At 40.4% G+C, this 24,883-nt stretch overlaps 2 protein-coding genes across 3 annotated transcripts in view; one reads left to right on the top strand and one right to left on the bottom strand.

Annotated features, from left to right (window-relative positions):
* LOC134167867 (dynein axonemal assembly factor 11-like) overlaps positions 1-24,883 on the bottom strand; it is a 303,297-nt gene that overhangs the window by 150,419 nt on the left and 127,995 nt on the right. The gene's annotated exons all lie outside the window — the stretch shown is intronic.
* LOC134167866 (PHD finger protein 20-like protein 1) overlaps positions 1-24,883 on the top strand; it is a 212,088-nt gene that overhangs the window by 89,793 nt on the left and 97,412 nt on the right. For both annotated transcript variants that reach the window (XM_062626992.1, XM_062626991.1), the window contains 12 exons: positions 2,778-2,932; positions 3,327-3,483; positions 6,978-7,202; positions 11,481-11,630; positions 13,199-13,369; positions 16,676-16,798; positions 18,871-18,986; positions 19,584-19,692; positions 19,915-20,112; positions 22,164-22,331; positions 22,921-22,986; positions 23,694-23,774. In XM_062626992.1, the coding sequence (XP_062482976.1) occupies positions 2,778-2,932; positions 3,327-3,483; positions 6,978-7,202; positions 11,481-11,630; positions 13,199-13,369; positions 16,676-16,798; positions 18,871-18,986; positions 19,584-19,692; positions 19,915-20,112; positions 22,164-22,331; positions 22,921-22,986; positions 23,694-23,774 (1,719 nt within the window). The remainder of the gene's footprint in view (positions 1-2,777; positions 2,933-3,326; positions 3,484-6,977; positions 7,203-11,480; positions 11,631-13,198; positions 13,370-16,675; positions 16,799-18,870; positions 18,987-19,583; positions 19,693-19,914; positions 20,113-22,163; positions 22,332-22,920; positions 22,987-23,693; positions 23,775-24,883) is intronic.

Genomic DNA, 24,883 nt, shown 5'->3' with positions numbered 1-24,883 from the left:
GGGTTGGGAATGGGGCAGAGCAGTGTGAATACATGTACAAAAATCTGCTTTCATCGTGAAGCTAATGTGTGAATGACTGTAATAGGACACAAGGGTTGTATGGGAGTTGTTAAATTAGGGTGGATTAGTTGTGTCTTCTGCCACCTCCTTATCTTAGCTGGCTCCTATGCTAGAAACAGTCCCACTTTTCTGTTATAGTATAGCTATAAATATTTATTCAATCTATATGGGGATTTGAGGGTTGGAACTAGATGATCTTCAGGTCCTTTCCAACCCTAACTGTTCCATGATTAATCGTTGTTAGTTAAAAGATGCTGGCACCATGAAGTGATTCCGAAGGAACCACTTAGTCCTTAGGAAGAACAGATGAGCGCCAGATGTTTGATTTTGGCAGAACTTGACTGTTTATTTGCATAATCAAGTCACTGTTACTTCTGCATCTTTTTGCAGTGGTCAGTTCTTTAGTATTATTGTTGTGTTGGTTGGCTGACCTGTGGAATTTTCAAGGAAAAAAATGGCACTTTAAATCTGTGTCCATTCAGAGCTCAAGTAATTGGGTATTAATGTTGGCCTTTTCAATTATTTCACATAGAGATACATAGATACATTCTGATCAAAATGGCAATGTGTAGCAATGCTGAGCTTTTGAGAAAGGTAGATCTTGAGGCCAAATTTGCATCTACTCTTAATTTCCAAGATGGGTTAAACCCATTCTGGAAATCCCTATATTGACATATTTCCAATTGTACCCCAGGTCTTCTATCCCAAATGTAAGCATTTATAAAGTCTGTATTTCAGACCGAGACTTTTGTCTGTCATCATGTTTGCTACGTTTCTGTGACATGTTATGAAGTAGCTTTTGGTTTTGCCTGATAGCAATTGAATAACTGTAAGGACAGAGGGGAGTGTGTGGCAATCTGATACAAGGTGCTGTTTAATGCAAGCTAAGGACTTCCCTCAGTAATTTGTGTTTGCGACAGTGCATGGCTTTAAGGAGAAAGAAAAAATTCCCAACGCATCAGAAAGAATCATGGAATCATAGAACAGTTAGGGTTGGAAAGGACCTTAAGATCATCCAATTCCAACCCCCCTGCCATGGGCAGGGACACCTCACACTAAACCATGTCACCCAAGGCTCTGCCCAACCTAGCCTTGAACACCACCAGGGATGGAGCATTCACATCTTCCTTGGGCAACCCATTCCAGTACCTCACCACCCTCACAGTAAAGAGCTCTTCCTCTTTATAACCAGTCTAAACTTCCCCTGTTTAAGTTTTAACCCATTAGCCCTTGTCCTGTCACTATCACTTAATGAAGAATCCTTCCCGAGCATCCTTATATGCCCCTTCAGATACTGGAAGGCTGCTCTGAGGTCTCCATGCAGCCTTCTCTTCTCCAGGCTGAGCAGCCCCAACTTTCTCAGCCTGTCTTCATACAGGAGGTGCTCCAGTCCCCTGATCATCCTCGTGGCCTCCTCTGGACTTGTTCCAACAGTTCCATGTCCTTTTTATGTTGAGGACCCCAGAACTGCACACAATACTCCAAGTGAAGCCTCACTAGTGCAGAGGGGCAGGATCATCTCCTTCGAGAAAAGCAATTGTATTCACAATTATGGAGAATTCACTACAACACTTGGTAGTTTGTTCCAGTGAATAATTACCCATGCTCTTAAAAATCTCATTTCCTGTTATTTATGTGTACATTTCAATATTGTGGTTAAGTCAGCTCTTAAGTGCTCTCCGATAAACTAAAAAGAGAGAGGTCTTTGTGCTGTGCAGGACGAGGCAGGCTTTTGTGTCACCTGGTGCTTCTCGCCATTCTCCTTGGAAGCTCTCCACCCCTCACTCCTTTTGGGGTGAGGGGTGGAGAATTATGCTCCAGCAGTGACACTTGTATGTGATGCAGTGAGGGTCTGTAGAGGAGGTGAATGAGGGAGAGCTCTGCCACTTGTCCAGGTTGGTGGGACAAGAGCCAACTCCATTTGGAGGTGGCATGACAGCATGACCTCTGTGCTGAACCAGAGATAAGAAACCCTCTGTGAAGCCTGGGATCCATGTAACTCCAATGGAGACAAGAATCTGCAGCTTTTTTAATGGCTTAAAGCTGTCCAAAAAGATTCATACTTTGTGACTGATTTGCTCATGGATTTCTCATCAATTTGTGTGATTTTCATCACTTCTGTTTGCTATCATAAAATTGGAAGGGCCTTGTTGATGTCCATGTGAACACCATAAGTATTCAATCAGATTTATTCTCTCCTAAAACTTGATTCGCAGTTAATTTGGCAAGCTAGGTTCCTGAAAGCCCATTTGAATCAGTATTAATTGTTTTAACCATTTAGTCACTTTTAAAATAGAAGTCTTTTCATGGGCGTGTCTAAGAGAAGTGGATGTTGACAGATCAATAATTCCTGTCTTCCTGTATCTTTTCTACCCATAACATTACCTTTTATCTAGTTCCCTGGAAATTCCTATCTGCTAAAGCTTCTAAACAATCCATTACCAATTCAGATTGTTCCTTATCCTTCTGGGAGTGCTGTAGTGTAAAATATCTCTTCATTATTATATAATGATATCACTTGGCTTTTTCCCTAATGCACAGTGTAGATGTATTTATCAAGCATGTCCCTTGCTGCTTATTATTTACTACCAACAGCTACTGCTTTCACCTGGAAAATCAAAATGCCAAATCAGTGTTGTCTTTTCCCAAAGTGACTTTGAAAGTCAGTTTCTACGTTAATGAGGCTACTAAATACCCTTTTTCTACTTGATTTTTAGAGCTCCAGTTATTCCAGACAGTCCAAGTTCAAGCACACTTTCAACTACTACTGCCTCCTGAGAAGACCTGTAGTTCTGATTACTCTGGATTACTCCAGGCATTCCAGATATTCATTTTAGATGAGTTGAAAGCTCGTGGTTTATGTCACCTCCAGGTAATTTCAATTCCTTCTTCTCTGTTGTTGGTGGGTTTTTTGTTTTGGTTTGAAGAGCTGAATATGCCATGAAATCTGTCCAGATTGGCAGCATTCTCATATGGATGACTGGGAATATAGGATGTTTAGTCTCACTGAACCCCCACTGGCAGATCAGCTTAATTGTAGCCATAGAAATCATATCACATCAGTCCAATATTTATTAAAAACATGTTCTGAAGGAAGAGAACATTTTAAATATTCTTTTTGTGAGTAAATGACCTGCTGAAATGATCCTTTCCTAGTTCTGTTTTTACAGGCCCTCTTGAAAATGTTCCTTTTGAGCATAGCACAGTGCACACGAATAGGGAAAGGTCCTCAGGTTGACTAACCATGGTTTAATTTTGAACTCAAGGTAAATGCGTTTGGAAACACGGGCTCAATTTCTGTCTGTGATGATTCCACTGTCTATGTTGAATGCCTGGGCATGGACCGCCTGGGGGTGAATGTCACATGGAGGACGCAGCTGGAAAACATCCCAGCAGCTTCTCTTCCCGACTTACATGATATTGGTAAGGGTTTTCCCCCTGATATTTCTGTGAATTAAGCCTTCTTTGCTTTTAGTTGTCTTGCTTCCCTGTATCTGCTCTTGGAGGGCACTGATAAGGTATTATAAGTGCCCATTGAAACAGTTTATAACACTGGAGTTGTCTTTGAGCTTTTGGTGTTGATATATTATTCTTGGAAAAGAAAGGAGCTATAATTGAATGTTTTTTTCACATAGGGCCGCCTCTCGCAGCTTCTTTGACCAAGATTGAAAATTACTTTATCGGGCATGAGCTGATCTTTACCAGATGTTAATTTCCATTGGGCAGGTCCTCAGTGATGGAAAAGATTGTGTTCATTATTGTCAGAGAGGCACAATTCACACATTGCCAAAAATATAACTAATTTGTTCCAAGTATTTTCTCTTATTTTCTATCTTCCCTTTTTCTGTTTATTACATTACTTTTGACACCAAAGAATGACCCTTAGCTCAGACATCCTAATGGAATTATTCAGAGACCACTGACTGGCAGAACCTTGCTGTGGTTTCCAAGAGAGTTAGGAATAGTGAAAGGAAACTCTTTCAAAGCAGTCAATGATTCCCTTTAAAATAAGGTGTAAAAGACACATCCCAATTTTATATGCCCTCTGTGCCGCCTTTTCTCCAGCCTTAATTCTTTGCAATGCTGTTCCCAGCTCTAAATATCAATAGCACTGCCTGTACGTGATGTTCTCTCTAACTCTAGGACATGGAGATGTGTGCCCTACAGCAGTTTTTGCCTGATCAGAACTGAATTCAAAAGCCTTCAGGATGCAGACCGTGGCTGTAGTGGTGGTGTGTTTCTGGCTTTACAGTGTGTTTGTATTTACATCCATTCAGTTGTTCCAGATTATAAGAGAAATTCAAGTGAATGTTCATATAAGTGAATATTCAAGCAGTTTGCAGGAGTGTGCTTGGTTTTATGTGGAACTTTAGTTTTGGAAGCGTTCCACTTTGAGGGCATTACATTTTTGACCCACTCCACGTTACAATTTCCCTGTAGTACTAAAATTGCTTTTCAGGGAATGACTGCGTGGTTTCAGAAGAGGCTGAGCCAAACCTGCTCTCTGTATACCCTTGGCACCACCAACTTCCCTTACCTTCGAAGGCAGCTTTGGATCTTTCTGTTTGAGGTGTTCTCTGGTGTGTTTATACACAGTGAGCAAATTTGCTCTCTGATCTGAAAATCTACATTACTAAAACAGCTTTATTCTTCTAGCTTCTATATGGGCAAATAAGAAGGCTTCCTTTTTTCCTTTCTCCTATGAAATAACCGAGAAAAAATTGCTAAACAGAAGCACAGTGTGTGTATGTTCCCAGTGGAGAGCCTCAAATCTAAATCACTTGTGAATGCTTCATTACTTCTTTCTCTTGCATATATTTTCATGTACTGAATTCTGAGGCTGTGCAGTGTGCAAAGCCCTTCCTGTAGGATCTTATACCATTTGGCTCTGTAGCTTAGACCTCTAAAATATTGAGGAACACTTGCAGCAATTTCTCTCTTTTCTGTTCAACACACATAACCAGTATGGATTATAAAAATGAGCCTGAAGTGGATGAGCATACAGTGAACAGTCCCCATTAGTGAGACTAGAGGAAATCAGTCCCTGCACTATACAACTGCTATTTCGAGCTGTGTGTTTGTGCTCTGCGTTTTCCTAAAAAGAAATTAAAAAAGAAAAGTTTACTGTGTGTGACTGAAATGCTCAGTAAGAGCTTCCAGTAAATCTAACAATGTATGAGATATGTAGTAGCTTGAATTTCCAGAACTGTTAATCAAAACGGGAGCAAACCCAGGGAAGCCCTATTATATCTGGTGGGCTTTAGAGCTTGCTGAAAGTCCTAGGAAGCTCATCTTGGACCAGAAGCTAGGTCCCATGTCAACAGTGAAGCGTGGCCCATGCTGGAAGGGCTGAATCAAGGCAGCTTGTGTCAGATGTTACTGGTGAGTCTGTGGCTGGCATGTCCGTCACTGAACATCCATCTCTGCTGAGACATTCCAGGATGTACCTGTCAACTTGCAATGCGTGAGCACATATGCTACAGTTAAACACTTGTCTATATACTCTAAATGCAAAGGATATTGTATATGCATGGATATATAGTGTGGTCATAGCAGGGTCACATTTAGTGATAGTGTTAAGAACTTCTCAACACAGCAAAATGTTTTAGATTAAAGGACATTCAACAGACCTAACTGGATTCTTCCTGCTTTGCTTCTTTTCTACATGTGAATTCCCTCGGCTGTCATTCCAAGGTTATTTTTAATTCTTCTACAGTTAGTCACTACACAATTCAGAAGGATATTTGCTTGAATAAAAGGTTTATCTGCTTATTCCTGCTTTCAGTTAAGATACAATTTCTGGCAAAACATATGCAAAGTGTTGTTGATTATGTGGTGATCTCAAATTAGTTCCTTGTGAGTTTATCATTTTTGCCTGGGTTTGACCAAAACAAAGTGCTGTTTTGTTGATTGTAGGTTGTGTCAGTGCAGTGGAAGGATAGGGTGCTCAAAACTGCAGGAAACAGAGCATTGGGAATACAAGGACACATCTGTCAGGTTTAATGTGAGGACCATTCACTTTAGCCCATAAACGAACAGTCTTGTGTCCCTCCTTTGCAAGGGTGGAAACAAGATCTCCATGACAGCAATCAGCTATGGGCCAACATTCAGGAACAGAGGGCACCGATATTTTCAGTATTCAAAGGCTTAGGCCCTTGTCTTGCAAATTTGGACCAATAAACCACATCAACATTTCACTTAGTGTCATAAACCCTGCAGGGACAAACAGAACGAGACAGCAAACAAGATCTGCTGCGAACACTGTTCTTGTACTTCTGGTCCAGCCAAACTGGGAAATTTGCTATTGATCTGGCACTGAAAACTGCTTGCACAAGTCATCAAAAGGGAAGTTGTTTGGGCAGCTAAGAATATAGAGAGTAGGAAAGGTGCTCACTGCTTTCCAGGTTTAAACACCGGTTTCAGCAATTGTGAAGAGTGTGCCTGTTCAATAGGTGGATATGTTGAATATCAGTAGTGTGATGAAAGGTGATTGTTATATTGCTACAGATGGTGGCCTTCAAAAACAAACCAACAAAATGCTGAAAAAGAAACAAATTATATCCATTCATCCCCCCAAAAAAACAAACCACAAACCTAACCAGGAATAAATGAAATCTGAATAATCCTGGTTTTCATCTGCTGAATTTTTGTTACTCAGAAGTTTTGTTTACTGATGCTTTATTTTTGGGGTGTGCTTTCTCCCCCTGTCTCTTTAACACCTCTACATATTCTGAGATTAGGATTTTAATTTGATAGGTACTGTAGAGATTCAAACTTCTCTGCTGTTTGCTATCAATCATACTTGTGTTTCTATATCTGCCTATGGCTTTAACTGAAAGTTTATCAATTTCTATGTTCTGTTCCCATATTGTAAATCTCTTGTGATATTTTGTTGTATTTCCCCACCCTCCCTTTAGAAAATGCAATTGTTGGAGAAAATCTCATTGGAGCATTTATAAAAGAGATTAAGGATGGTGATTTCCTGCTGTATTTGGAGTCCAAGCAGTTCCTAGCAGATTCTTTTGTTGATTTTCTGCGGGATGAAGAGTTTGATCTATCGCCAAGTGTGCAGCTGGGATGTCGAAGCGGGTTTCGAAGAATATCATCTCCTGGGCAAGCAGTCCCAAATTCACAAGGATGTGGTATGTCTCCATTTATCTTTCCCTTCCTTGATATTGCTAGGAATTAGTATTAATCTAAAGTTAGAAAATTGCCAGTGAATTTGTGTTTATAGTCTATATGTGAAAGGTGTGAATCACAGGTGTGAATGATAAATTGGAGGAGAGGTGGGGATTAGCTCTTTGCTTACTGTTCAGTCCTTGCATTGAAACAACAATTTGGAAATAGACATCATGGCATTGAAATGGTATACAAAGTTTTGCAAACGATCTGTCTGGTATTAGAAGGTCCTTCTGTAATGTACATGACCTTAATAGAAGCATTCATGAAGGTAATGTAACTAGTGCTTCAGATGATAATAAATTACAGAATAGAAAACTAGAGGCAGAAATGGCAAAAGTCCTGAGATTGTGAATACCTGGGCCAAGTCCAGCCAGCTCTGATGGAAGCTTTCTCGTTGTTGGCCATCACCCAGACTTGATTGCACTTCTCTTTGCATCTTCTTTCCTTCTGTTTAGTTGGCTTCCCTGGAGCAGGCTGCCTTTCTGTCAACAACCTGCTTAGGGCTGGCAAACCTACTTCTTTGATGGATCCCCATGGCTGTGCCTCACAGTCCTGTATACCAGGTCATGCTGCCAAAGAGCCTTTGCTTTAACAGCCTTGCTCTTGTTTCTATGAATCAACATCAACCCTCCTACAGCACAACCCTGAGCATTCTTGGTAGATCATTCAGGTTAGTGTCAGTGAGACTGTGTCTTACGTCGACCTGGGATGTATTCACTATGTCTAGCTTTTTTTTTTGGAACAGAGGAGGGATGTACCACTTCTAGGTGTAAGATCAACAGTAGCAGGTATTGGGTACATTTTCCAATATGGGGAATATTTTCAGATGGGCAAGCTTTATCACTGTGCAGTTTAAGTTAGAGACCTTAGAGCAAATCAAAATACTTGAAAACAACTTGGCTCCCAGCTTGCTGTGGTGGTCTTCTTTAAGTTAGGAGAGCTTCCTTAATGCCTGGTCAAGGTCTTCAAAGTAATCAAGCTATGAATCAGTTCTGAACTGCTGCAGTTTCCAGCTTGGACTTTTAAGGGTAAGTTGGCCAGTTTCAGTTCGTCTTCATGATCCGAAACACTTCAGAATTTGGTTATTTAAATACACCATGCAGAAAAAAAAGATCAATTCCTACTAAGAAAACAGATTCTGTAATGACTTTCAGTTACTTAATAAGATGTACTGTTATACTGAGTTAAGGTATCAGTATTGAGTCCATCACTTAGGGTAGAAGAATTTACAAAGACCTTACTTGGTCTTTGTAACTTACAAAGAGCTTACTTGGACCTTTTTGCATTGTATTTCCTGCCAAGGATAAAGGCCTCTTTAGGAAGCAGTGAATTGATTCTGCTTAATTCCTTTTAGGAAGCAGTGAGTTAATTGAATTTGTGAGTTAGTTCATACATATTTGAACCAGATAGCTGTAGTAAAAGTCACTCAGTGAAACAGGTTTATCATAGAGATGTGGAAAGGAGACAGTTTGTGCTCGAGCTTTTGGCAGAGATTTTGTATTCTAAGTTGTCATGGTATGCACACTGGTGGACACTGGTTTGTGCAGTAAGACTGCATATTTTATACTAAATGGGATTTAGGAATTCTGTTTCTGCTTCCTTTAAGAGAGAGAAAAACTTATAAAAAAATATATATCTTATGTATTTATATATATATATATATATGTTTTAAATTGCATTATGGATATATTTTGGACACTTATCCTGTCCAAGTCTCTACTAATAATAGGGACTAGTAGTAAGAAGTATCACCTTTGATTACAGAGCTGGAGGAGTGATATCCTTGTGCAGTCACTCCAGTGAGTTGTTCTTCAGCCTAGAATTTGCTGCTCAACATGATGTTCCCCTGGTACATGGAAACCTGAATCTAGTTAGAATTGAGACCAGGTTACACATTTCATGTACAGGGATTAAATTTGGGGTTTAATGTTATCTTGATACTTTTAGTTATTTTTATTTATTTTCCTATTTTAGAGATACAAATTTTAGCCCAGTGCTAATACTTAGCTCTGAGATTTTGGGTAAAAGCTGTTCTCTAGTTTCTCCTATTGTTAAAATACATGAATGTTGAATCTTGAAAGAAGTACAGTATGATGGTTTTTTTGACTTCTGGATTCAAACTTAACTTCTCTACAACCATGTAACCTATAGCTAACATGATATGGGCCTCCAAGAGTTATAGAGTCTAGAAAACAAGTTTTGCCCCAACTTTTTTTGCTGTTCTTTTTGTCCTTTTGTTACTCTAATGTGTGAGACAAAAGGCGATTATGCCTGTTTAAAATGTGTTGGGAGACACAGATGTTACTTTCACATCATGGCTAAAACTACAAAACGAGGAGAATGCTTAACAGCTTAATTTGTCCCTTGTTAATTTTTAATTGCTTAATGTTCCTCATCCTTTTCATTTTGTCTTTAGATGAGGCATGGATTACTCATTTCAGTCCAATTTCTCCTGTCATTCATTCACAATGAATATCGTCCTTTTTACGTGTGTTGGAAAATGCCTTTAAATACATCAGACACACATAATGTGCTTAAGACAGGAGAATTCCGTCTGATCAGGGATTTCCTGAGTCTGAAATTGATTTTAGATATGTGTTATACCTAGAGTAATTGTCTTGAAATTTTCTTCCCAAGTACATATTATCTCACAATTGTCTCATCCTAGACCTTCCCATTGGACCCTTTATAGCAGATGAAGGAAGATATGATCAGTTTTACACTAATAATATAAAAATTATCAGATTATTAGGTCTTTCTGTTCTATTATAATTTAGGTGTTTCTATAAGTGAAATTAATTAACATTCCAGTGTGTTGGCCAGAACAGAAATTCATCATTTGGGTTGTAGTGCAGATGGCCAATTTTCCATTACTGTTTCTCTCTCACATAAGCTTAATCTGCTGTTAAGATGTAAGGCAAAAACAGAAATGAAGTTTTTCACCTTGTCAAAGCCCCAAAATATACATTTGATAGTGTTTTGGAGGAAGTCTACATCTGGAAAACAGCTGTGAAATAACAAGTAAAGGTATTGTCCTGCAAATGTGTCTGTTACTCTTCTGCTGTAATATTCATTCGGATGATCTGGAAGGAAAGACTGTATTTCATGACCTTCCAGAAGACAAAAAGTTTTTCTTTGTAATATGTATCAGGTCAGCTGGAAATATTGCTCCTGATTGTTCTGAAAATGACGTGTGTATATATATATATATATACACACACATTAAGAATATCTTTTTGTTTTGCGTTTGGGTTGTCATGTGCACAGCTAGTGATTTTTAATCCAGCCATTACTGTTTAGTTTGGAAGTGCTTACTAAAAATCATTACCAGGAATTCTGAATGAAAGTGTTACCATATGGTGGGTTTCTGCATGATGTTTCTGGAGTTTCTGCTCCTAGGAGCCTTCCTTTTTTTTTGTCCGTAGTGTTAGAAGTTACTCTGCTTGTAGCTTGTGTTTCTTTGTTTTCTTTCACAACTTACCCACAAAGTGCATTATCTTATTACAAATGCATTTGACAAATGGAAAACAGGCCTGGACTTGGCATTTCAGAATAGAAATTCTATCATTTCAGATAGGCTGAGAAAGTTGGGGCTGCTCAGCCTGGAGAGGAGAAGTCTGCGTGGAGACCTCATAGCAGCCTTGCAGTATCTGAAGGGGGCCTATAGGGATGCTGGGGAGGGACTCTTCATTAGGGACTGTAGTGATAGGACAAGGGGTAACAGGTTAAAACTTATACAGGGAAAGTTTAGATTGGATATAAGGAAGAAATTCTTTCCTGTTAGGGTGGTGAGGCACTGGAATGGGTTGCCCAGGGAAGCTGTGAATGCTCCATCCCTGGTGGTGTTCAAGGCCAGGTTGGACAGAGCCTTGGGTGACATGGTTTAGTGTGAGTTGTCCCTGCCCATGGCAGGGGGGTTGGAACTGAGTGATCTTAAGGTCCTCTCTAACCCTAACTATTCTATGATTCTGTGATTACCAAACAGCTTGATGTACACTAATTCGTGAACATTTTTAGGGTGAGAAGTAAAGGCCACAGTCTATATTCCAGTCACTGGTGAGTTTAATGAACATTTAAGGAGTGTTTACCTTTGTTAGATATAACTGTATTAAGTTCTTGAAGTCTATGAGATGCAGGCATGAGATATATATATATACGTACACACCCCACACATCTGTGTGCAGATGCCTGAGCTGGTTGGATTCCAGAGAGTAATAAGGTGATTGTTCTCTTTGCAGTTGTTTGCCCTCCAGGCAGTCATTTCCAGAACAATGAATGCATTCCCTGCCCTCTTGGCTACTATCAGTATCAGACAGGACGTTCCTCCTGTATCAAGTGTCCTGTGGGCAAAACTACCAACGCCTATGGGGCAACCAGTGCTGAACGCTGTAAGTTGAGCTCATTTTTTTCCCTTGTCCTTTGTATCCTGGCTTCAAATCATGAATGGATTTTTTTCTTTTTTTCACCTCTTAAGTTTTAAAAAAATTCAAACCCCCTCCCCCCACCCCTATCCTCCCTCTGGGTATTTTTGGATGGATATGATCCCTTTTGGATACACTCAAAGACATTTTACAGACAGAACAAACTGTCTGGTGTTTTGACCAAAAATGCATGAGAAACGAGTGGTCATTCTCATCCAGGATGTTGTGGTTCCTTAAGATATGTTCACTGTCCTCAGGAATGGTGTCTGGGTGTTTAATATCAGTGAGAAACATCTTACGTAGTTCATTAATTGTCACTTAAATGAACACTAAATTAGTCTTTATGCAGCTCTTCCTTCTGCAAATACTAATACTTCTCACAAAGCAACTATTGATATGTTCACTAAAGTTGGTACATTCAGTTTAAATTACTTATTTTTGTACACAGTTCCATAAAGAAAATCAGTTTTTAAGTCCAAATAAAGTTTTGTCTTAAGAATTAGCTCACAGATGAAAATAAAAGTGAGTCATAAGAATGGGTTTCCTGGGAGTATCAGTGAGTATAGGGAGTATCAGAGAGTATACATGCTTTGTTTTGTTTCAGCCTATTTATTCTCTGAGGTGGGATAAAAGATCAGGTTTATTGTAAGGCACACTGACATTAATCAGCTTTTGCTTAAAGTTATCATTTATTTCCGTATGTGTTCCCTATGTAGGTATTGGACTCCTGTGCTGGAGGTTTGCTCCAGTTTTCTTTATTGCAGGTGCTGGCAACTAAACCTGCTGCCTGCCTGGTTTTCACCTTACCAGTCTCAGTACTGGTCCTTTCCAAAAGGCAATGTCCTACACATGTAGCTTGCTACTTTCTTTCCCTGCTGTCTCCTTGCGAAGTCTGAAGAGTTTACTGAATTAACTCATATGATGGCTCTTCTACTGATGTTCATGAAATTGCACAGATCCATTGCAGCACGCGCTGAACAACCCTGTATGAAAATACAGTTCCTTCTCTGTACTTCTTTGCTTTACAGTACTTAGCATAAATGGAGATTTGATCCCTGGCAGAGAATCCTAAAAACGTTTGGAATATGTATTGCAGTAACAACAAAGCAGCGCCATGTTTCAGAGCATGGAATATTGTGCAAATTATAGATTAATTTTCAGTGAAGTCTCTGCTTTACTTAGAACTCTTCTGTCCTACAGCATTAAAACACGTCCCACTGCCTTGACAGGACCAGAGGCAATGGGCACAAACCAACCATAGGAGGTTCCCTCTGGACATCAGGAAACACATTTTACTGAGGGTGACCGAGCACTAGCACAGGTTGCCCAGGAGTGTTGTGGAGTCTCCATCCTTAGAGATGCTAAAAAGACATCTGGACATGGTTTTGGGCAACCAGCTTTTAGGTGGCCCTGTTTGGGCAGGGGGGTTGGACCAGGTGACTTCCCAAGGTCTCTTCCAACCAAACCCATTCTGTGAAACCCAATGACAGCATTATCAAAGTACCTTGTTTTCTTTCCTTGTTTGCTTGTTACAGGCATCACGTACTGTCAAAGCAACAAGCAGGGTCTGCAGTGTGATGACGAGGGCCAGTATAGACCTTCCCAGCAAGACCCTGACACTAAGAAATCCTTCTGTGTTGACAGCTTTGGAGCAGCACTGGGCTGGACTGAAGCAGATGATCTCCTTACAGACTACCAGTGCCTAGGTTAGTGTCAGAATACTTTGAGTATGCTTTAACACCACATAAATGAAACCTGCTAATGAAGAGACTCATCACTCAACAGTTTATGGGGATTCACTTTCCTATAGTTGTAGCCTCTCCTTCTTAATTTTGTATTTCTTGACTACATTGGGAAATTATTTCCAGTAAGGGAAGAGAGAGAGAAGCAGCTTTCTTGCACTCTTTGATGGCTGACAGCTTTTGATGTATGCTGACCTCTTGCTTTGCTGCCTCGAAACCCAAAAGAATAATGAAAGGACTAATGGGATAGAAGCAGAATTATGAATTTCTGCTTGTATAAATATATAAATAAATAAATAAATAAATATATATATATATATAAAAAAATCACTCATCAATGTGTTCACAATAGACTGTGTTTGACGATGTCCTCACAGCCATGGCCTAACATCACCCTCTGGGCTCCTGCTGTAGAGTATCTGGCTTGGTGAACATATCCTTACAAACATATCCTTATAAACTTACTTCTGCTTGAAAACAGTTCCGGAAAAACAGTTCTCAAGGATGAATGATTTGGAAAAGAAGTCATCCATCCAAGAGCCCCCAGCCTGCCTGCAGTAAGGTCTATTTGCACTTCTCAGCCTCAAAGCTTTTGCCTTGCCCAAAAATAGTTTTCCAGAAGTTTTTATTACTCATCGTATCATTGGTATCAAGTTTAATGGAATATTCACTTTGGAAACTGAGGTCATGGTGTGCTCTGAATCAGACAATGCCTTATGACAAGTGCCATCAGTGGAAGGAGTGTGAAATGAAAGCTCTCCCTTGTGAGGAGGTTGCAAAGCTATCTTCAGTTACAACAGCTATGTTTTTCCTCTGAGCATACTCTAAGACAGATCATAGTTATGAACACGAGGTCTTGGCCTCTATTGCTCTCAGTCATGGGGTAGCTGGGATGTTTCACAGCAGCTTAATTCTCCTGTTACTTATTTACCTTGAGCCCTTTTGTAGAAGCATTTCTGGCTCTGTCCAGGATGGAGATGTTGCAGAATTCTGTGCTTATTTGGGGGATCACACTGGAAGATTTCACTACAAATAAATACTTGTAAATGTTGATAATTCAGGGTTTGAAGTACACAACAAACAGGAAATCTGGGTGGTTGGTTGTTTTAATGATTTCCAGGCTAATTTAATCTCTTTCTTTCTCTTCTAAAGATGATGCTGCATTTCCAGAAAGTGTTATATGAAGTGAAACTGATTATCTCTATTTTTACTTTTCCCCCGTCCCTTCTATTTCCCTGAAACTGAATTCAACATGCAACAAGACAGCAGGGCCTGAAGACTGATCTTGCTTTGACAGCAGGCTGGTGATAAGGCAGGGTTAATAAATAACCCATCTGCTCTCTGGGCTTTGAGTCTTTAGGCAGAAGAAGAATTCCCTTGTATGAATACACAGTAATAAGCTCTAACCACCCATGCTTATTTTTAGTGTTGTCTCCTGTTATATTTTAAGCCACACATAACATTTATTACAACAACAGGGATAGGATCTAGGGTTTTCCTCCACTAATAAGTGAGATGGAGAATTTCTGCTGGGTGTTAAGCCTGTGAAATGGATGAGTACCTACATTAGCATTGAGAAGAGTGCAGCATGACCTAACAGCTTCATGAAAATGGGTTCTCATACAATATTTTTCTTATCATTTTTTTTTACAAAGTAGCTTTATGGATTCAGGTTTTTTGCCTTTATATGTAAAGAAACAAAATTTGAGAGTTTAAAATGGGAGCTATTCTATTAGTTATGCAATACTTTGTGTTTAATGCTTCATTGCACTTTCTCTCTCTTCTCTCTTTTTCTCCCGTATTATTGTAGAGAAAATGGAAGGGTGGGATGAAGCTGAAATCAGGAGAAAAAAACAGGCATCAGTGCAAGTTGCAGATGTAGAAGGGATTTAGTTTTGTGTGGAATTAAGCTAACACTTATATTCCGACGTTCTGTATTTCTAGGAAGGAAAAAACTTCCACCTCTGTTTACAACCATCACTCAACCCTCACCCAGCTGGATTTTTGTGTGTGTGTAAAGAATCTGGCTTGCCTTCATACTTTTTCTGAGCAGAAATGAGGGTTTTATCAAAAGCACCTGTTGGCTCAGCCCTGACAACAGTGGACATTTGCTTCTGATTTAGTCCTGGCTGTTTTGCTGTAAGAGTACAAATGATTGTTTTGAGAGCTTATCCCTAACTTTTGTTTTGTGGCTTATCCAGACATTTCAGGGAGAGAGGCCTGGGATTGTCCTGCTGGAGCTGAGCTTCCGGTTGTTCCATATGCAGATGTCTCTCACAGGCTGAGATCAGTCAAGGGGTCCTGTCTCTAAGGTCTTTTAGGCCTAGGCCAAACACTGGCTGCATTAAGCCAGAGGTTTACTTTCAAGTGGGGCATTTAGAGAAGTCTGGTACCCGCAGGGGTGATGCTAAGTCACCATGTTCTTTCCTTCTCCTTAATACTTTGTGCTCACTGAAGGACACTGGTATACCAACATGTGGACGTGCTGTACCAAAACCCCTTTGTATACAGCTAGTAGCAAACTTAGCAGGGTACTGGTGGTGTGTCCCTTCACCAGACTATAATCTTCTGTAGGGCACAGCCAGGGCCAAACCTTCTGCAGCTTAAACTGGATTTCTCTCCCCATTTAGTGACCTTTGGGGTTTGCATCTCTAGACCGCAGGAGATTTTTCCAGTTTGTGGACTCTGTGTCAGACATCCTTGCAGTCATGTGCAGCAGGTCCAATACAGAGAGAGCAGATAAAAGGGTTTGGTAAGCAAAGTGACAGTCTGGAGTTAAAGCTTGAATGAAGAATGAAAAAGGAGCATGTAGGACATACTACCTTGGGTGGATGCCTGAGCCGGAAGTCAGTGGAGATCAGGGTGTTGTGCTCCTGTAAATAAAGGATAAGGCTCCAAGATTTCCTTTCTAACCAAGTTATATTGGAGCCGGCTCTTGTTTCAGTGGCTGTTGGTTCCCCTGTTGACTCAACAGTTGGTTCAGTGCCATGAACAGGTAATGCAGATGGCCAGTCTGCTGCTGGAAGAGAAGTCTCACTTGAATATAAACTCCCAGCCGACTCCTTCCTAGCTAACTGTTTTTTCTTGCAAAACAGAAATGATATCCTCAGTCCACCTGTCTCCTGTGTTATCTGTGGAGTTATGGAGCATCAATGAACAAAACTCTTTCCCTACAGAACTCTTCACTGTTTATTTCTACCTAGAGTTTTTGTCTCCCTGCAGCATGGGAATCTATAGTAGTACTTAGTTGGTTTTTTGGTGTTTTTACAGTGCTCAGAAAATTTGAGAGAGCTCCTGCCTCCAGGCTGGTTTATGGGTCAGAAGAAGCTCAAATACTTCAGTCTCGGTCATTTGGGAGAGACCTGCAAAATCCAGCTTTTCAGTGCATTTCAGGTGAGGAAAGCTCAGAAAATCTGTGGAGACAACGCTAACCATCATGGAAAATAATCATCCTTTACTATGATGAGCTTATAGTCAAGTTCCTAAATGAAATTAACTCTATATTTTGCAGTTCAGCACCAATTCACTGCAAGGTATTTACAACTTTTGGTGACCCTGCTTCCGGGAAGAGACTGGGCTCTCTTTCAGAAAGAAGTCTTCTGACTTTACATACCACTTCAGACAAGTCAACTGACTTTAAAGCCAGTTGGTACACATTGCAATACAGACAAGAGCTGAGATTCAGATCAGGAAACATTCATCAGACTTTCCAGATGTGCAGACAAAACATGGATTAGGTGTTCAGGACATGTGAAAACCAAGCTTTCCCCTCTTCCCTTATTACCTGATTGGCACATAAAAGAGGAATAATCATCCTTGCTTATGTCACAAAGGTATTATAAGGAATGCAGAGGTATTCCTTTGCCAAGCTTTACAGTGTAAATACTATTTTACATCTGGACACATCGTGTTTGCTGGTTTATATTGGTTCAAAGTAATCTAAAAGCAAGTGAAATCATTGCACTGCTTTCAGGGTGCTTTGAATCAGTCTCACCTTCTGCCTCCTAATGCTCAGACTGTGAAAAGTGATAAGAGGGTTATGTTCAAAATAAAAACACCCTGGGAGGAATAACAAAGGTGACAAAGTCAGTGGCTTTTGTTCACATACCGTGGTCTAGATGGAGCAATCATCTCTCGTGCCAAGATGTGAATACATAGAATCATAGAATAGTTTGGGTTGGAAAGGACCTTAAGATCATCCAGTTCCAACCCCCTGCCATGGGCAGGGACACCTCACACTAAGCCATGTCACCCAAGGCTTCGTCCAACCTGGCCTTGAACACTGCCAGGGATGGAGCATTCACAACCTCCCTGGGCAACCCATTCCAGTGCCTCACCACCCTAACAGGAAAGAATTTTCTCTTTATATCCAATCTAAACTTCCCCTGTTTAAGTTTTAACCTGTTACCCCTTGTCCTTTCACTACAGTCCCTAATGAAGAGTCCCTCCCCAGCATCCCTATAGGCCCCCTTCAGATACTGGCAGGCTTCTATGAGGTCTCCACGCAAAATGAAGCCTTATATGTTGCTAGAATGGTTTTCCTGCACCAGATCATCCCTTACCTGTATGATGTAAAGTTTCTTGCATCTTCCTCTGAAACTGAGCAAGACACCAAGCTGAGAGAATCATGGGAATGAATTTAGGGAAGAAAAGACATCCCTTTGACAAGCACTGATTCAGTGCACATAGCCTGTGTTTTCATTATAGGTTACATCCACTCTCAAATGACAGCAGTTCTACAAATGCTTACTGCTGGGGTGGTCACTGAAGGGTAAGAGTTACTCTTTCCCTTTGCTTCCTAGAAGTCAGCTAGCTTAGTTTACATTCCCGTTATCATCTGATCATTTCTGATGACACTTTGATTTATGCTGGTTGAATTTATTCTAAAGACATTTGGAAACCATTTCACCTCCTGTTCTAGGAGCAGAGTTGTGGGAGCAAGTGATTGGTGAGTGTGTGAGGGCAGAAGGATCTTCAGCCACCCCTAAATCTGGAGGGGGTTGGCTGCTTGCTCCCTTACGCTGGCCAGGTGATTGCTGCAGAGGCAGCTGGCACAGTTGAATTTGATGTTTGCTTCCTTCCTATTAATCTGATACTGCCACAACCTATTTGCCAGGGGCTTACTGTATCGGGGAGATGTGATGTGCTGGCAGGCTGGTTCATGAGAGTCCTCCCTGCCTCCCTCAAGCAAAGGTATCCAGCAGACACTAAATGTTTGGATGAGTGGTTAGACCTAACTCAGCTGTTTGTATCATTAGGTGATGAACAGCTTTTTTCATTAAATTGAAAAACCTCACCTTCTACTAAAATAGTTGAATACTAAAGCTCATCTGGCTGACGAAATTCATGTGCTTGCAGTGCAACAGACATAAAAAATAGGCAAATATCAGTAAGCAGTGGAATTTGTAGCAGAAATTTTGCACATGAAATGCTAGGAAAACAGAGGTTTCTTTCCCATTTTTCAGGCTGTGAGATGGACAACGCGTGTGGTTTTGTGGCTGTAACTCCTGCTGGTGCTAAAGTTCTCTGTGAATTATACAGTGCTGCTGAAGTCAACTTCAACTGCATCACCTCAGGACTGGTAAAAATGATGATATCTAAAAACATGTGTTTACCATAATACTGTACATTCAGTGTAAGTACATGGCGTTCCAGAAGAAAGGCAGGCTGTTACCTGAGCCCTTGGACATCGCTCTTCACTGTGGCAGTAATAAATTCCTGCAAGATGGTAAAGGAGCTACACCCAGATGTTTCCAGAAGTGACATCTGAATGCCTCAGTGTTTGGTTGAAACATCACACAGCGCTTTTGCTCCTAAAACATGCTGCAGTCAGGAGAATGGGTTAACTTAAAGAGGGTTAATCTGGGTAATCCAAACTATAAGTATCCAAGTTGGTAATCAGGTCGCCTGAAACAGCCATTTCTCAGTCCCTTCCTCTAGCCCAGGGTTTGAACAGTGGGCTCTTTAGCACTGTAGCATATTCCTATTCACTACTTTTAAACACATCAATGTAGTATTGAAGAGTCAAGATCTGAGTTTGAGAGAATTAAAAATGTCCACACTGGGCCACATCTTTGCGTTGATTCCTCCCTCTGAGTTTCTGATTAAGGAAAATGTGTTTTAGGGAGAGGAAATCAATCAGGTTGTATTGATTGTGCATGCCTGTCTTCTGTCTCAGGTGCAAGGTGTTTTGGGGAACCCTGATGCCATGGGCATTGGTCGTCTCAGCTGTCTGCTTCATGTCAGGAATCCAGAGGGAGATGCAGTGATGGTCTATTTGAAGAGAGGTACCAGATACAAATCACTTCTCTGTTGTAAGACTGCTCTGCCCAAACTTGTAGTTACTCCTATATAGGATCATGTCTAAATGTGGGGAGCATCTTTATTTAAGAAGACATAATACTTTTCAAATCTTAACATTTAGTGATAGACCAGTCTGAAAGCAAGCCAAAAGTACCCTGCATCCTCTTGGGTGGTTTTGACCTTTCTTTCCTGTTCTTTCTACCCAGAACAGGAATTTAACTCATCTGGACTCAAGACCTTTGAAAGGACCAGTTTTCAGAATGTGCTTTCTGGCGTGTATCGCTCCATGGTGCTCTCAGCAGCTACAGCATCTCTGGCTGATGCTCAGCTCTTCTGTCGGCAGACATGCAGCAGGGACTCTTGCTGTGATGGCTTCATCTTGAATCAGAATGCGCTTGATGGAGGTATTGTCTAAGTGCAAAACAGAAAAACTTCACAGTGGAAAACCAACATTAATTGAATACAACTCAGTTTTGGGTGCAGTGTATTTTATATCATACCAGTATCGGCAGCTTGCCTCTACATCAGTAATGTTTTCTGGAGTAGGCAAAATTTGAGTAATACAAATGCATTGACCTGGAGCAACAGGGATAAAGACCTGATGTTGCAAGCTGCTCTTGCAGAGAAATTGACATTTTGAAAGGATAATTCTTTATTTAAACATCTGCATCCAGATGAGATAAATAATTCTGAAAACACCTCTTTCCTTATGTAGAGCAGCTCAATTGCAAGAAGGTTCTTTTCAGGTGATGGGACAGTTAAGATGGTGTCTACAGACCTTGTGGTGCAAATGTAAATCAGCTCCCTTTTTGGAGCAGGAAAAGAGGATGCTAAACAGGGAATTACGTTCTTGCATGCAGAAATGCTACGATCTCCTAAATCTGGATGTCTAGCTAGGAAAACAAGTGGGGGTGGGATAGACAGTCTGACAGTGGTGGGACTTAGGAGGAGCCCAGATTCCTGCCAGAAAATTTAAGCACTTAATGTGCTTAAAAAAACAGTGCCTGTTTTTTGTAGTTTCTTTTCGCGGTCACGTGGGATCAACTTTCCCTTTGGAGGTGGATTTGCTATAGAAAAAGTGAATTTCCAATTGAGATGTCTCAAGATTTTAAAGACAGGCTCTTACAAATCCGGGCACGTGCTACTGGCTGCTATGTGGCAAGCACTTCTCCAGTTTGGAGTGGAAAAACTGATCCTGGAATTGAGGAAATGTCCTCTGTGGAAGCTGCCAAGCAAATGTTTCCAGAAAATTATTTTTTGCTTTGGCATCTAATGGTTTGGTTTTGCTTTGTTTTTTCTTTCATCAAAATAGTCCAGGTGATCTTGTAAAGCCCATTTCTCTGTAGATTTACCATGAAATTTTGGGGTTCTCCATACTCGTAAGAGTGGAAGGGGATGTGGAGAAGGTGATTGCTATAACAACAGCTCTCTGTTTAGTTGGGGTGACCTATTTGGATCAATACCAGAAGTAAATGGGTTACTTGGACTGGCATTCCATTTTAAGAAAAAATAAAAAAAAAAAAGGAAGAAAAAAGCAGCATATTCATAGAATCATGGAATGGTTTGAGCTGGAAAGGATGTTAAAGCTCACCTGGTTTCTATCCCCCTGCCATTAGCAGGGACACCTTCCAATATATGAGGTTGCTCAAAGCCCATCCAAACTGGCCTTGAACACTGCCAGGGATGGGGCAGCCACAGCTTCTCTGGGTAACCTGTGCCAGCGCCTCAGCACCCTCACAGGGAAGAATTTCTTCTTAATACCTAATCTAAGTCTCCCCTCTTTCGGTTTTAAATCATTCCCCCTTGTTCTATATGCTCTTGTAAAATGTCCCTTTGCATTCAATATACCCAGTCCGTAAAAACAAACCAGTGAGAGCATTGTAAAACTGTAGAAACGTGTGACAGCAAGTGCAGAGCAAGAAGCTGAGTATTGTCTAGAAGTCATGGTAGCAGACTGATGCCAGAGCACCTGGCTTTAAGCATGCTGGTCCCCCTGCCTCACGTTGTGATGCTGGAGGAGACTCAGGCCTGCGCTGACTGAAATCAGGCACCAATCCAGGAAACCATCCAGGAAAAATAGAATTGCTTTCTTGGTTCAGAGCCTGAGATTGTGAGACCGCCAAAGGCTTGGATATGTCTCCATGGTGCTATAAAGTGCTGAGAACACTGTTAGGTATTATCAGATAATAGTAATATTTTATTAGGTGGTAATGGGGTGTGCTTGAAACCTCTGAAAGGCAGGCTACAAAGTTTGGGTATGAATGGCTACCCTTAGTACTCTAATTTGAACATATGGATTTTACTTTCTTTTTAGCAGCAATACTAGAACTTACCTATCTCAGTGACACAGGATCAGTTGGCATTTAGAGAAAGTATTGGGATGCTCAGGTGAAAAGCTCTTCGTAGGTGCAAAGTATTATTGGAGTGATGCAACTGTCTCTCTGCCCGAATCTAGGTACCATTTTGTGTAGTTTGATGAGCTACCCAGATGTGCTGATCTGCAATGTGAATGGCTGGAGGCCAACACCAACATCACTCATAGATCAGATATGTAAAGGTGTGACCTATGACGAAAGAGAGACGATGTTTTCCTTCACCCTGGGAGGACAAATGTTCAGTGGAAGTATGTCAATGAATTATCTCAATTTACATTTGAGCTTACTTCAGTCTGATTTAAATTAAATTTAAAATGATTTACATTTCTTTAATTCTTGTGTAGCTCCTGCCTTTTTCACCAATCTGCTCTTGTACTTCAGTACTTTTTTCTCAAGTAAATCCATATGTATACAATCAGAAGAGAATAAGAACTCTCTAACTGGTTGCACTGCTAGACAGACGGGCCTCTCGCATTTTACTGTGTGAACATTAGTGAAAGTCAAGAATGTGTTTACTATATCACCCTGTAATACTTCCAGTACTTCATTAGGGCAGATTCAAGAGAATAGTCTGAAAGAAAGATAAAGTCTGGAGCAAAGATAAAAAGAGAGATACCCACAGCTGCACAGAAAAAACAGTGATGGGTAATAGAATAAAGTTTTGGCATCCTGGACTCAGACTAGCACCAGGACACACAGGACCTTTTTCCTTAGCATCTTGTATCGTAAATAAGGGGGGGCATTGTCTAGTGATGTGTTTTTAATGCCGTTTCTGAACATTTCAATACTACCTGTTTAATTTGAGCAGCTCTTCTAATAAACTTGTTTCTCTATTAGCTTCTAGGTTGGTAGAAGAAGCAGAAAGAAATTTTACAACCTTTCAGCAAGTTTACCTATGGAAAGGTGAGATATCTCATAGAAGTTGTTACTAAAAGCTTATGATGAACTGTAGGCAGTGGCAGATGTATGGTCTGTAATGAAAGTGTCCTTCTCAGTTTATTTTGTATTGTCCAAATTGAAGCACTACTCAAAAGTCGTTTCTGGCAGGGGTGGGTGTAATCTGGAGTTATTCTGGAACTGTAGTTTCAGAATATTTGGGTAAATTCATGTGTCTGAGGATGTACTTTATAACTTTTAATACCTGTGAAAATTGTATCATGCAGACATTTCCCCATCACTTTCCAGGTACCATAATAATTTGGCACTTTGTTCTATAGCTATATAGGTTATTTTTATTAGCATGGTAACCCTGTATGTGCTATTTTTGCAAGTTTACGTTCTGAATGTCACAGCATACATAGCAGGACCTGCCAAATGATTTGTGATGCTGCTTTAAAAATGTACACAACCTCCAGAGCACTGATGCTGAATGCATAGTGACTGTGGGTATCGCATTTGCTTTCATCTTCTAAACAGCACACATTGATTTAGGTTTTCCCCAGAGTTCTATGGAGATGGTTTTACTCATATTTGATTCAACAGTTGGTGGAACTATCTAAAGAGTTTATCTAAATGGTGCACGTTAAATTTTGGGACCTAAGGATGATACAGTCTTAATGGAAGAAAGATAAAGGGAATTACTATGCTCTTTAATTCTTGTTTCATTCCAGGCTCTGACATGCTCACTCGGACTGAAACCGCTGCATGCAATACTACTGCTTTGGAGACAGACAATGATCTGGAGTTATCAGGTATTACAGTGAGGGTAGACAGAGAAGACAGCAGAAGATATCAGAGTTTAACCAGAAAAAAATCATATTTTGCCATATATGTATCATATGATATTGGTATTATGAACTCCAGAGGTTTTCTGTCAAGTACAGGTTTTCTTTGAGGTAGGAAGTCCAATAAAGTTTTGAGAAACATGTTCAAAATGTAAGACTTCTGCTTTATGATTTTTATCTTCCTAGGACAGTTTGGAAATGAAAGTGTTAAAATGTTCTATGAAAGCTTGTTCTTTCAGACTTATGGAACTGTAAAGACTCAGGAAATACTATTTGTCTGAATAAAAATCTCACATAAACCTAGGAATCAAATCCTTAGCCTAGGTACCTGGGCATATTTACTGCTACTGACAATGACAGTAAATATGATGCTTAGGGAAACTCAGGATGAAACTGCAGTCAATCACAACTGTTTCTTCTGTGCATTATGGAAGTGAGGGGCCTGTGAAGTTCTCTAGTTCCTTCATTATTCCAGGGCCTGTGCTTCATTACACTGTCATGTATACATCCAAAATAATTTGTATTAATTCACTAGAGTGGCCCTTCAGCCCTGTAGTGCTAAGAGAAAGAGAGTAGTGGAGCCTATTGAGATCACTTTGGTTCATCTAGAATGAACTGCAGTCTTTGCCGAGCAGTATTAATTAATACCTGAGAATTCAATACATGTAAAATCCTAACATGAAGTGAATTGCTGGGTTAGCTTATGTATTTGAAAGGAAGCTAAACTAAAATGCGCATTTACCTAGTGGCACTCCTGTACAATTAGTGGTATTTTAAAGTCTAGACTTAAAAATGAGAGAAAACTGCACTTAATGCATTGGGTGAAATTCTCTTGCATTTGCATGCCAAGGCATGAGTGCATCCCTCAGTGTTCTCCCTTTACCTTGCTGCAGCTGGTGATATCATTAGACATGAAACTATGCAAGGAATGCAGTTTCTTGCTCCATCCCTTAGTCTTAGCCATGACACAAACTGTTTCAAGAGAAACTGGATATTGAAGTTAAGTCTTGAGAGGCAACAAGACTTAAGAGATGCCTTTTTAAAAAGCTATGGATGCATCAAGGAAAATGCCTGCA

The sequence above is a fragment of the Pezoporus occidentalis genome, unplaced genomic scaffold (assembly GCF_034315485.1).
Source record: "Pezoporus occidentalis ecotype Australia unplaced genomic scaffold, CSIRO_AGI_Poc_V1 ctg3, whole genome shotgun sequence".
NCBI lineage: Eukaryota > Metazoa > Chordata > Aves > Psittaciformes > Psittacidae > Pezoporus > Pezoporus occidentalis.
Note: the sequence above shows the minus strand (reverse complement) of the source record. Positions and strands in the feature narration are given on the sequence as shown.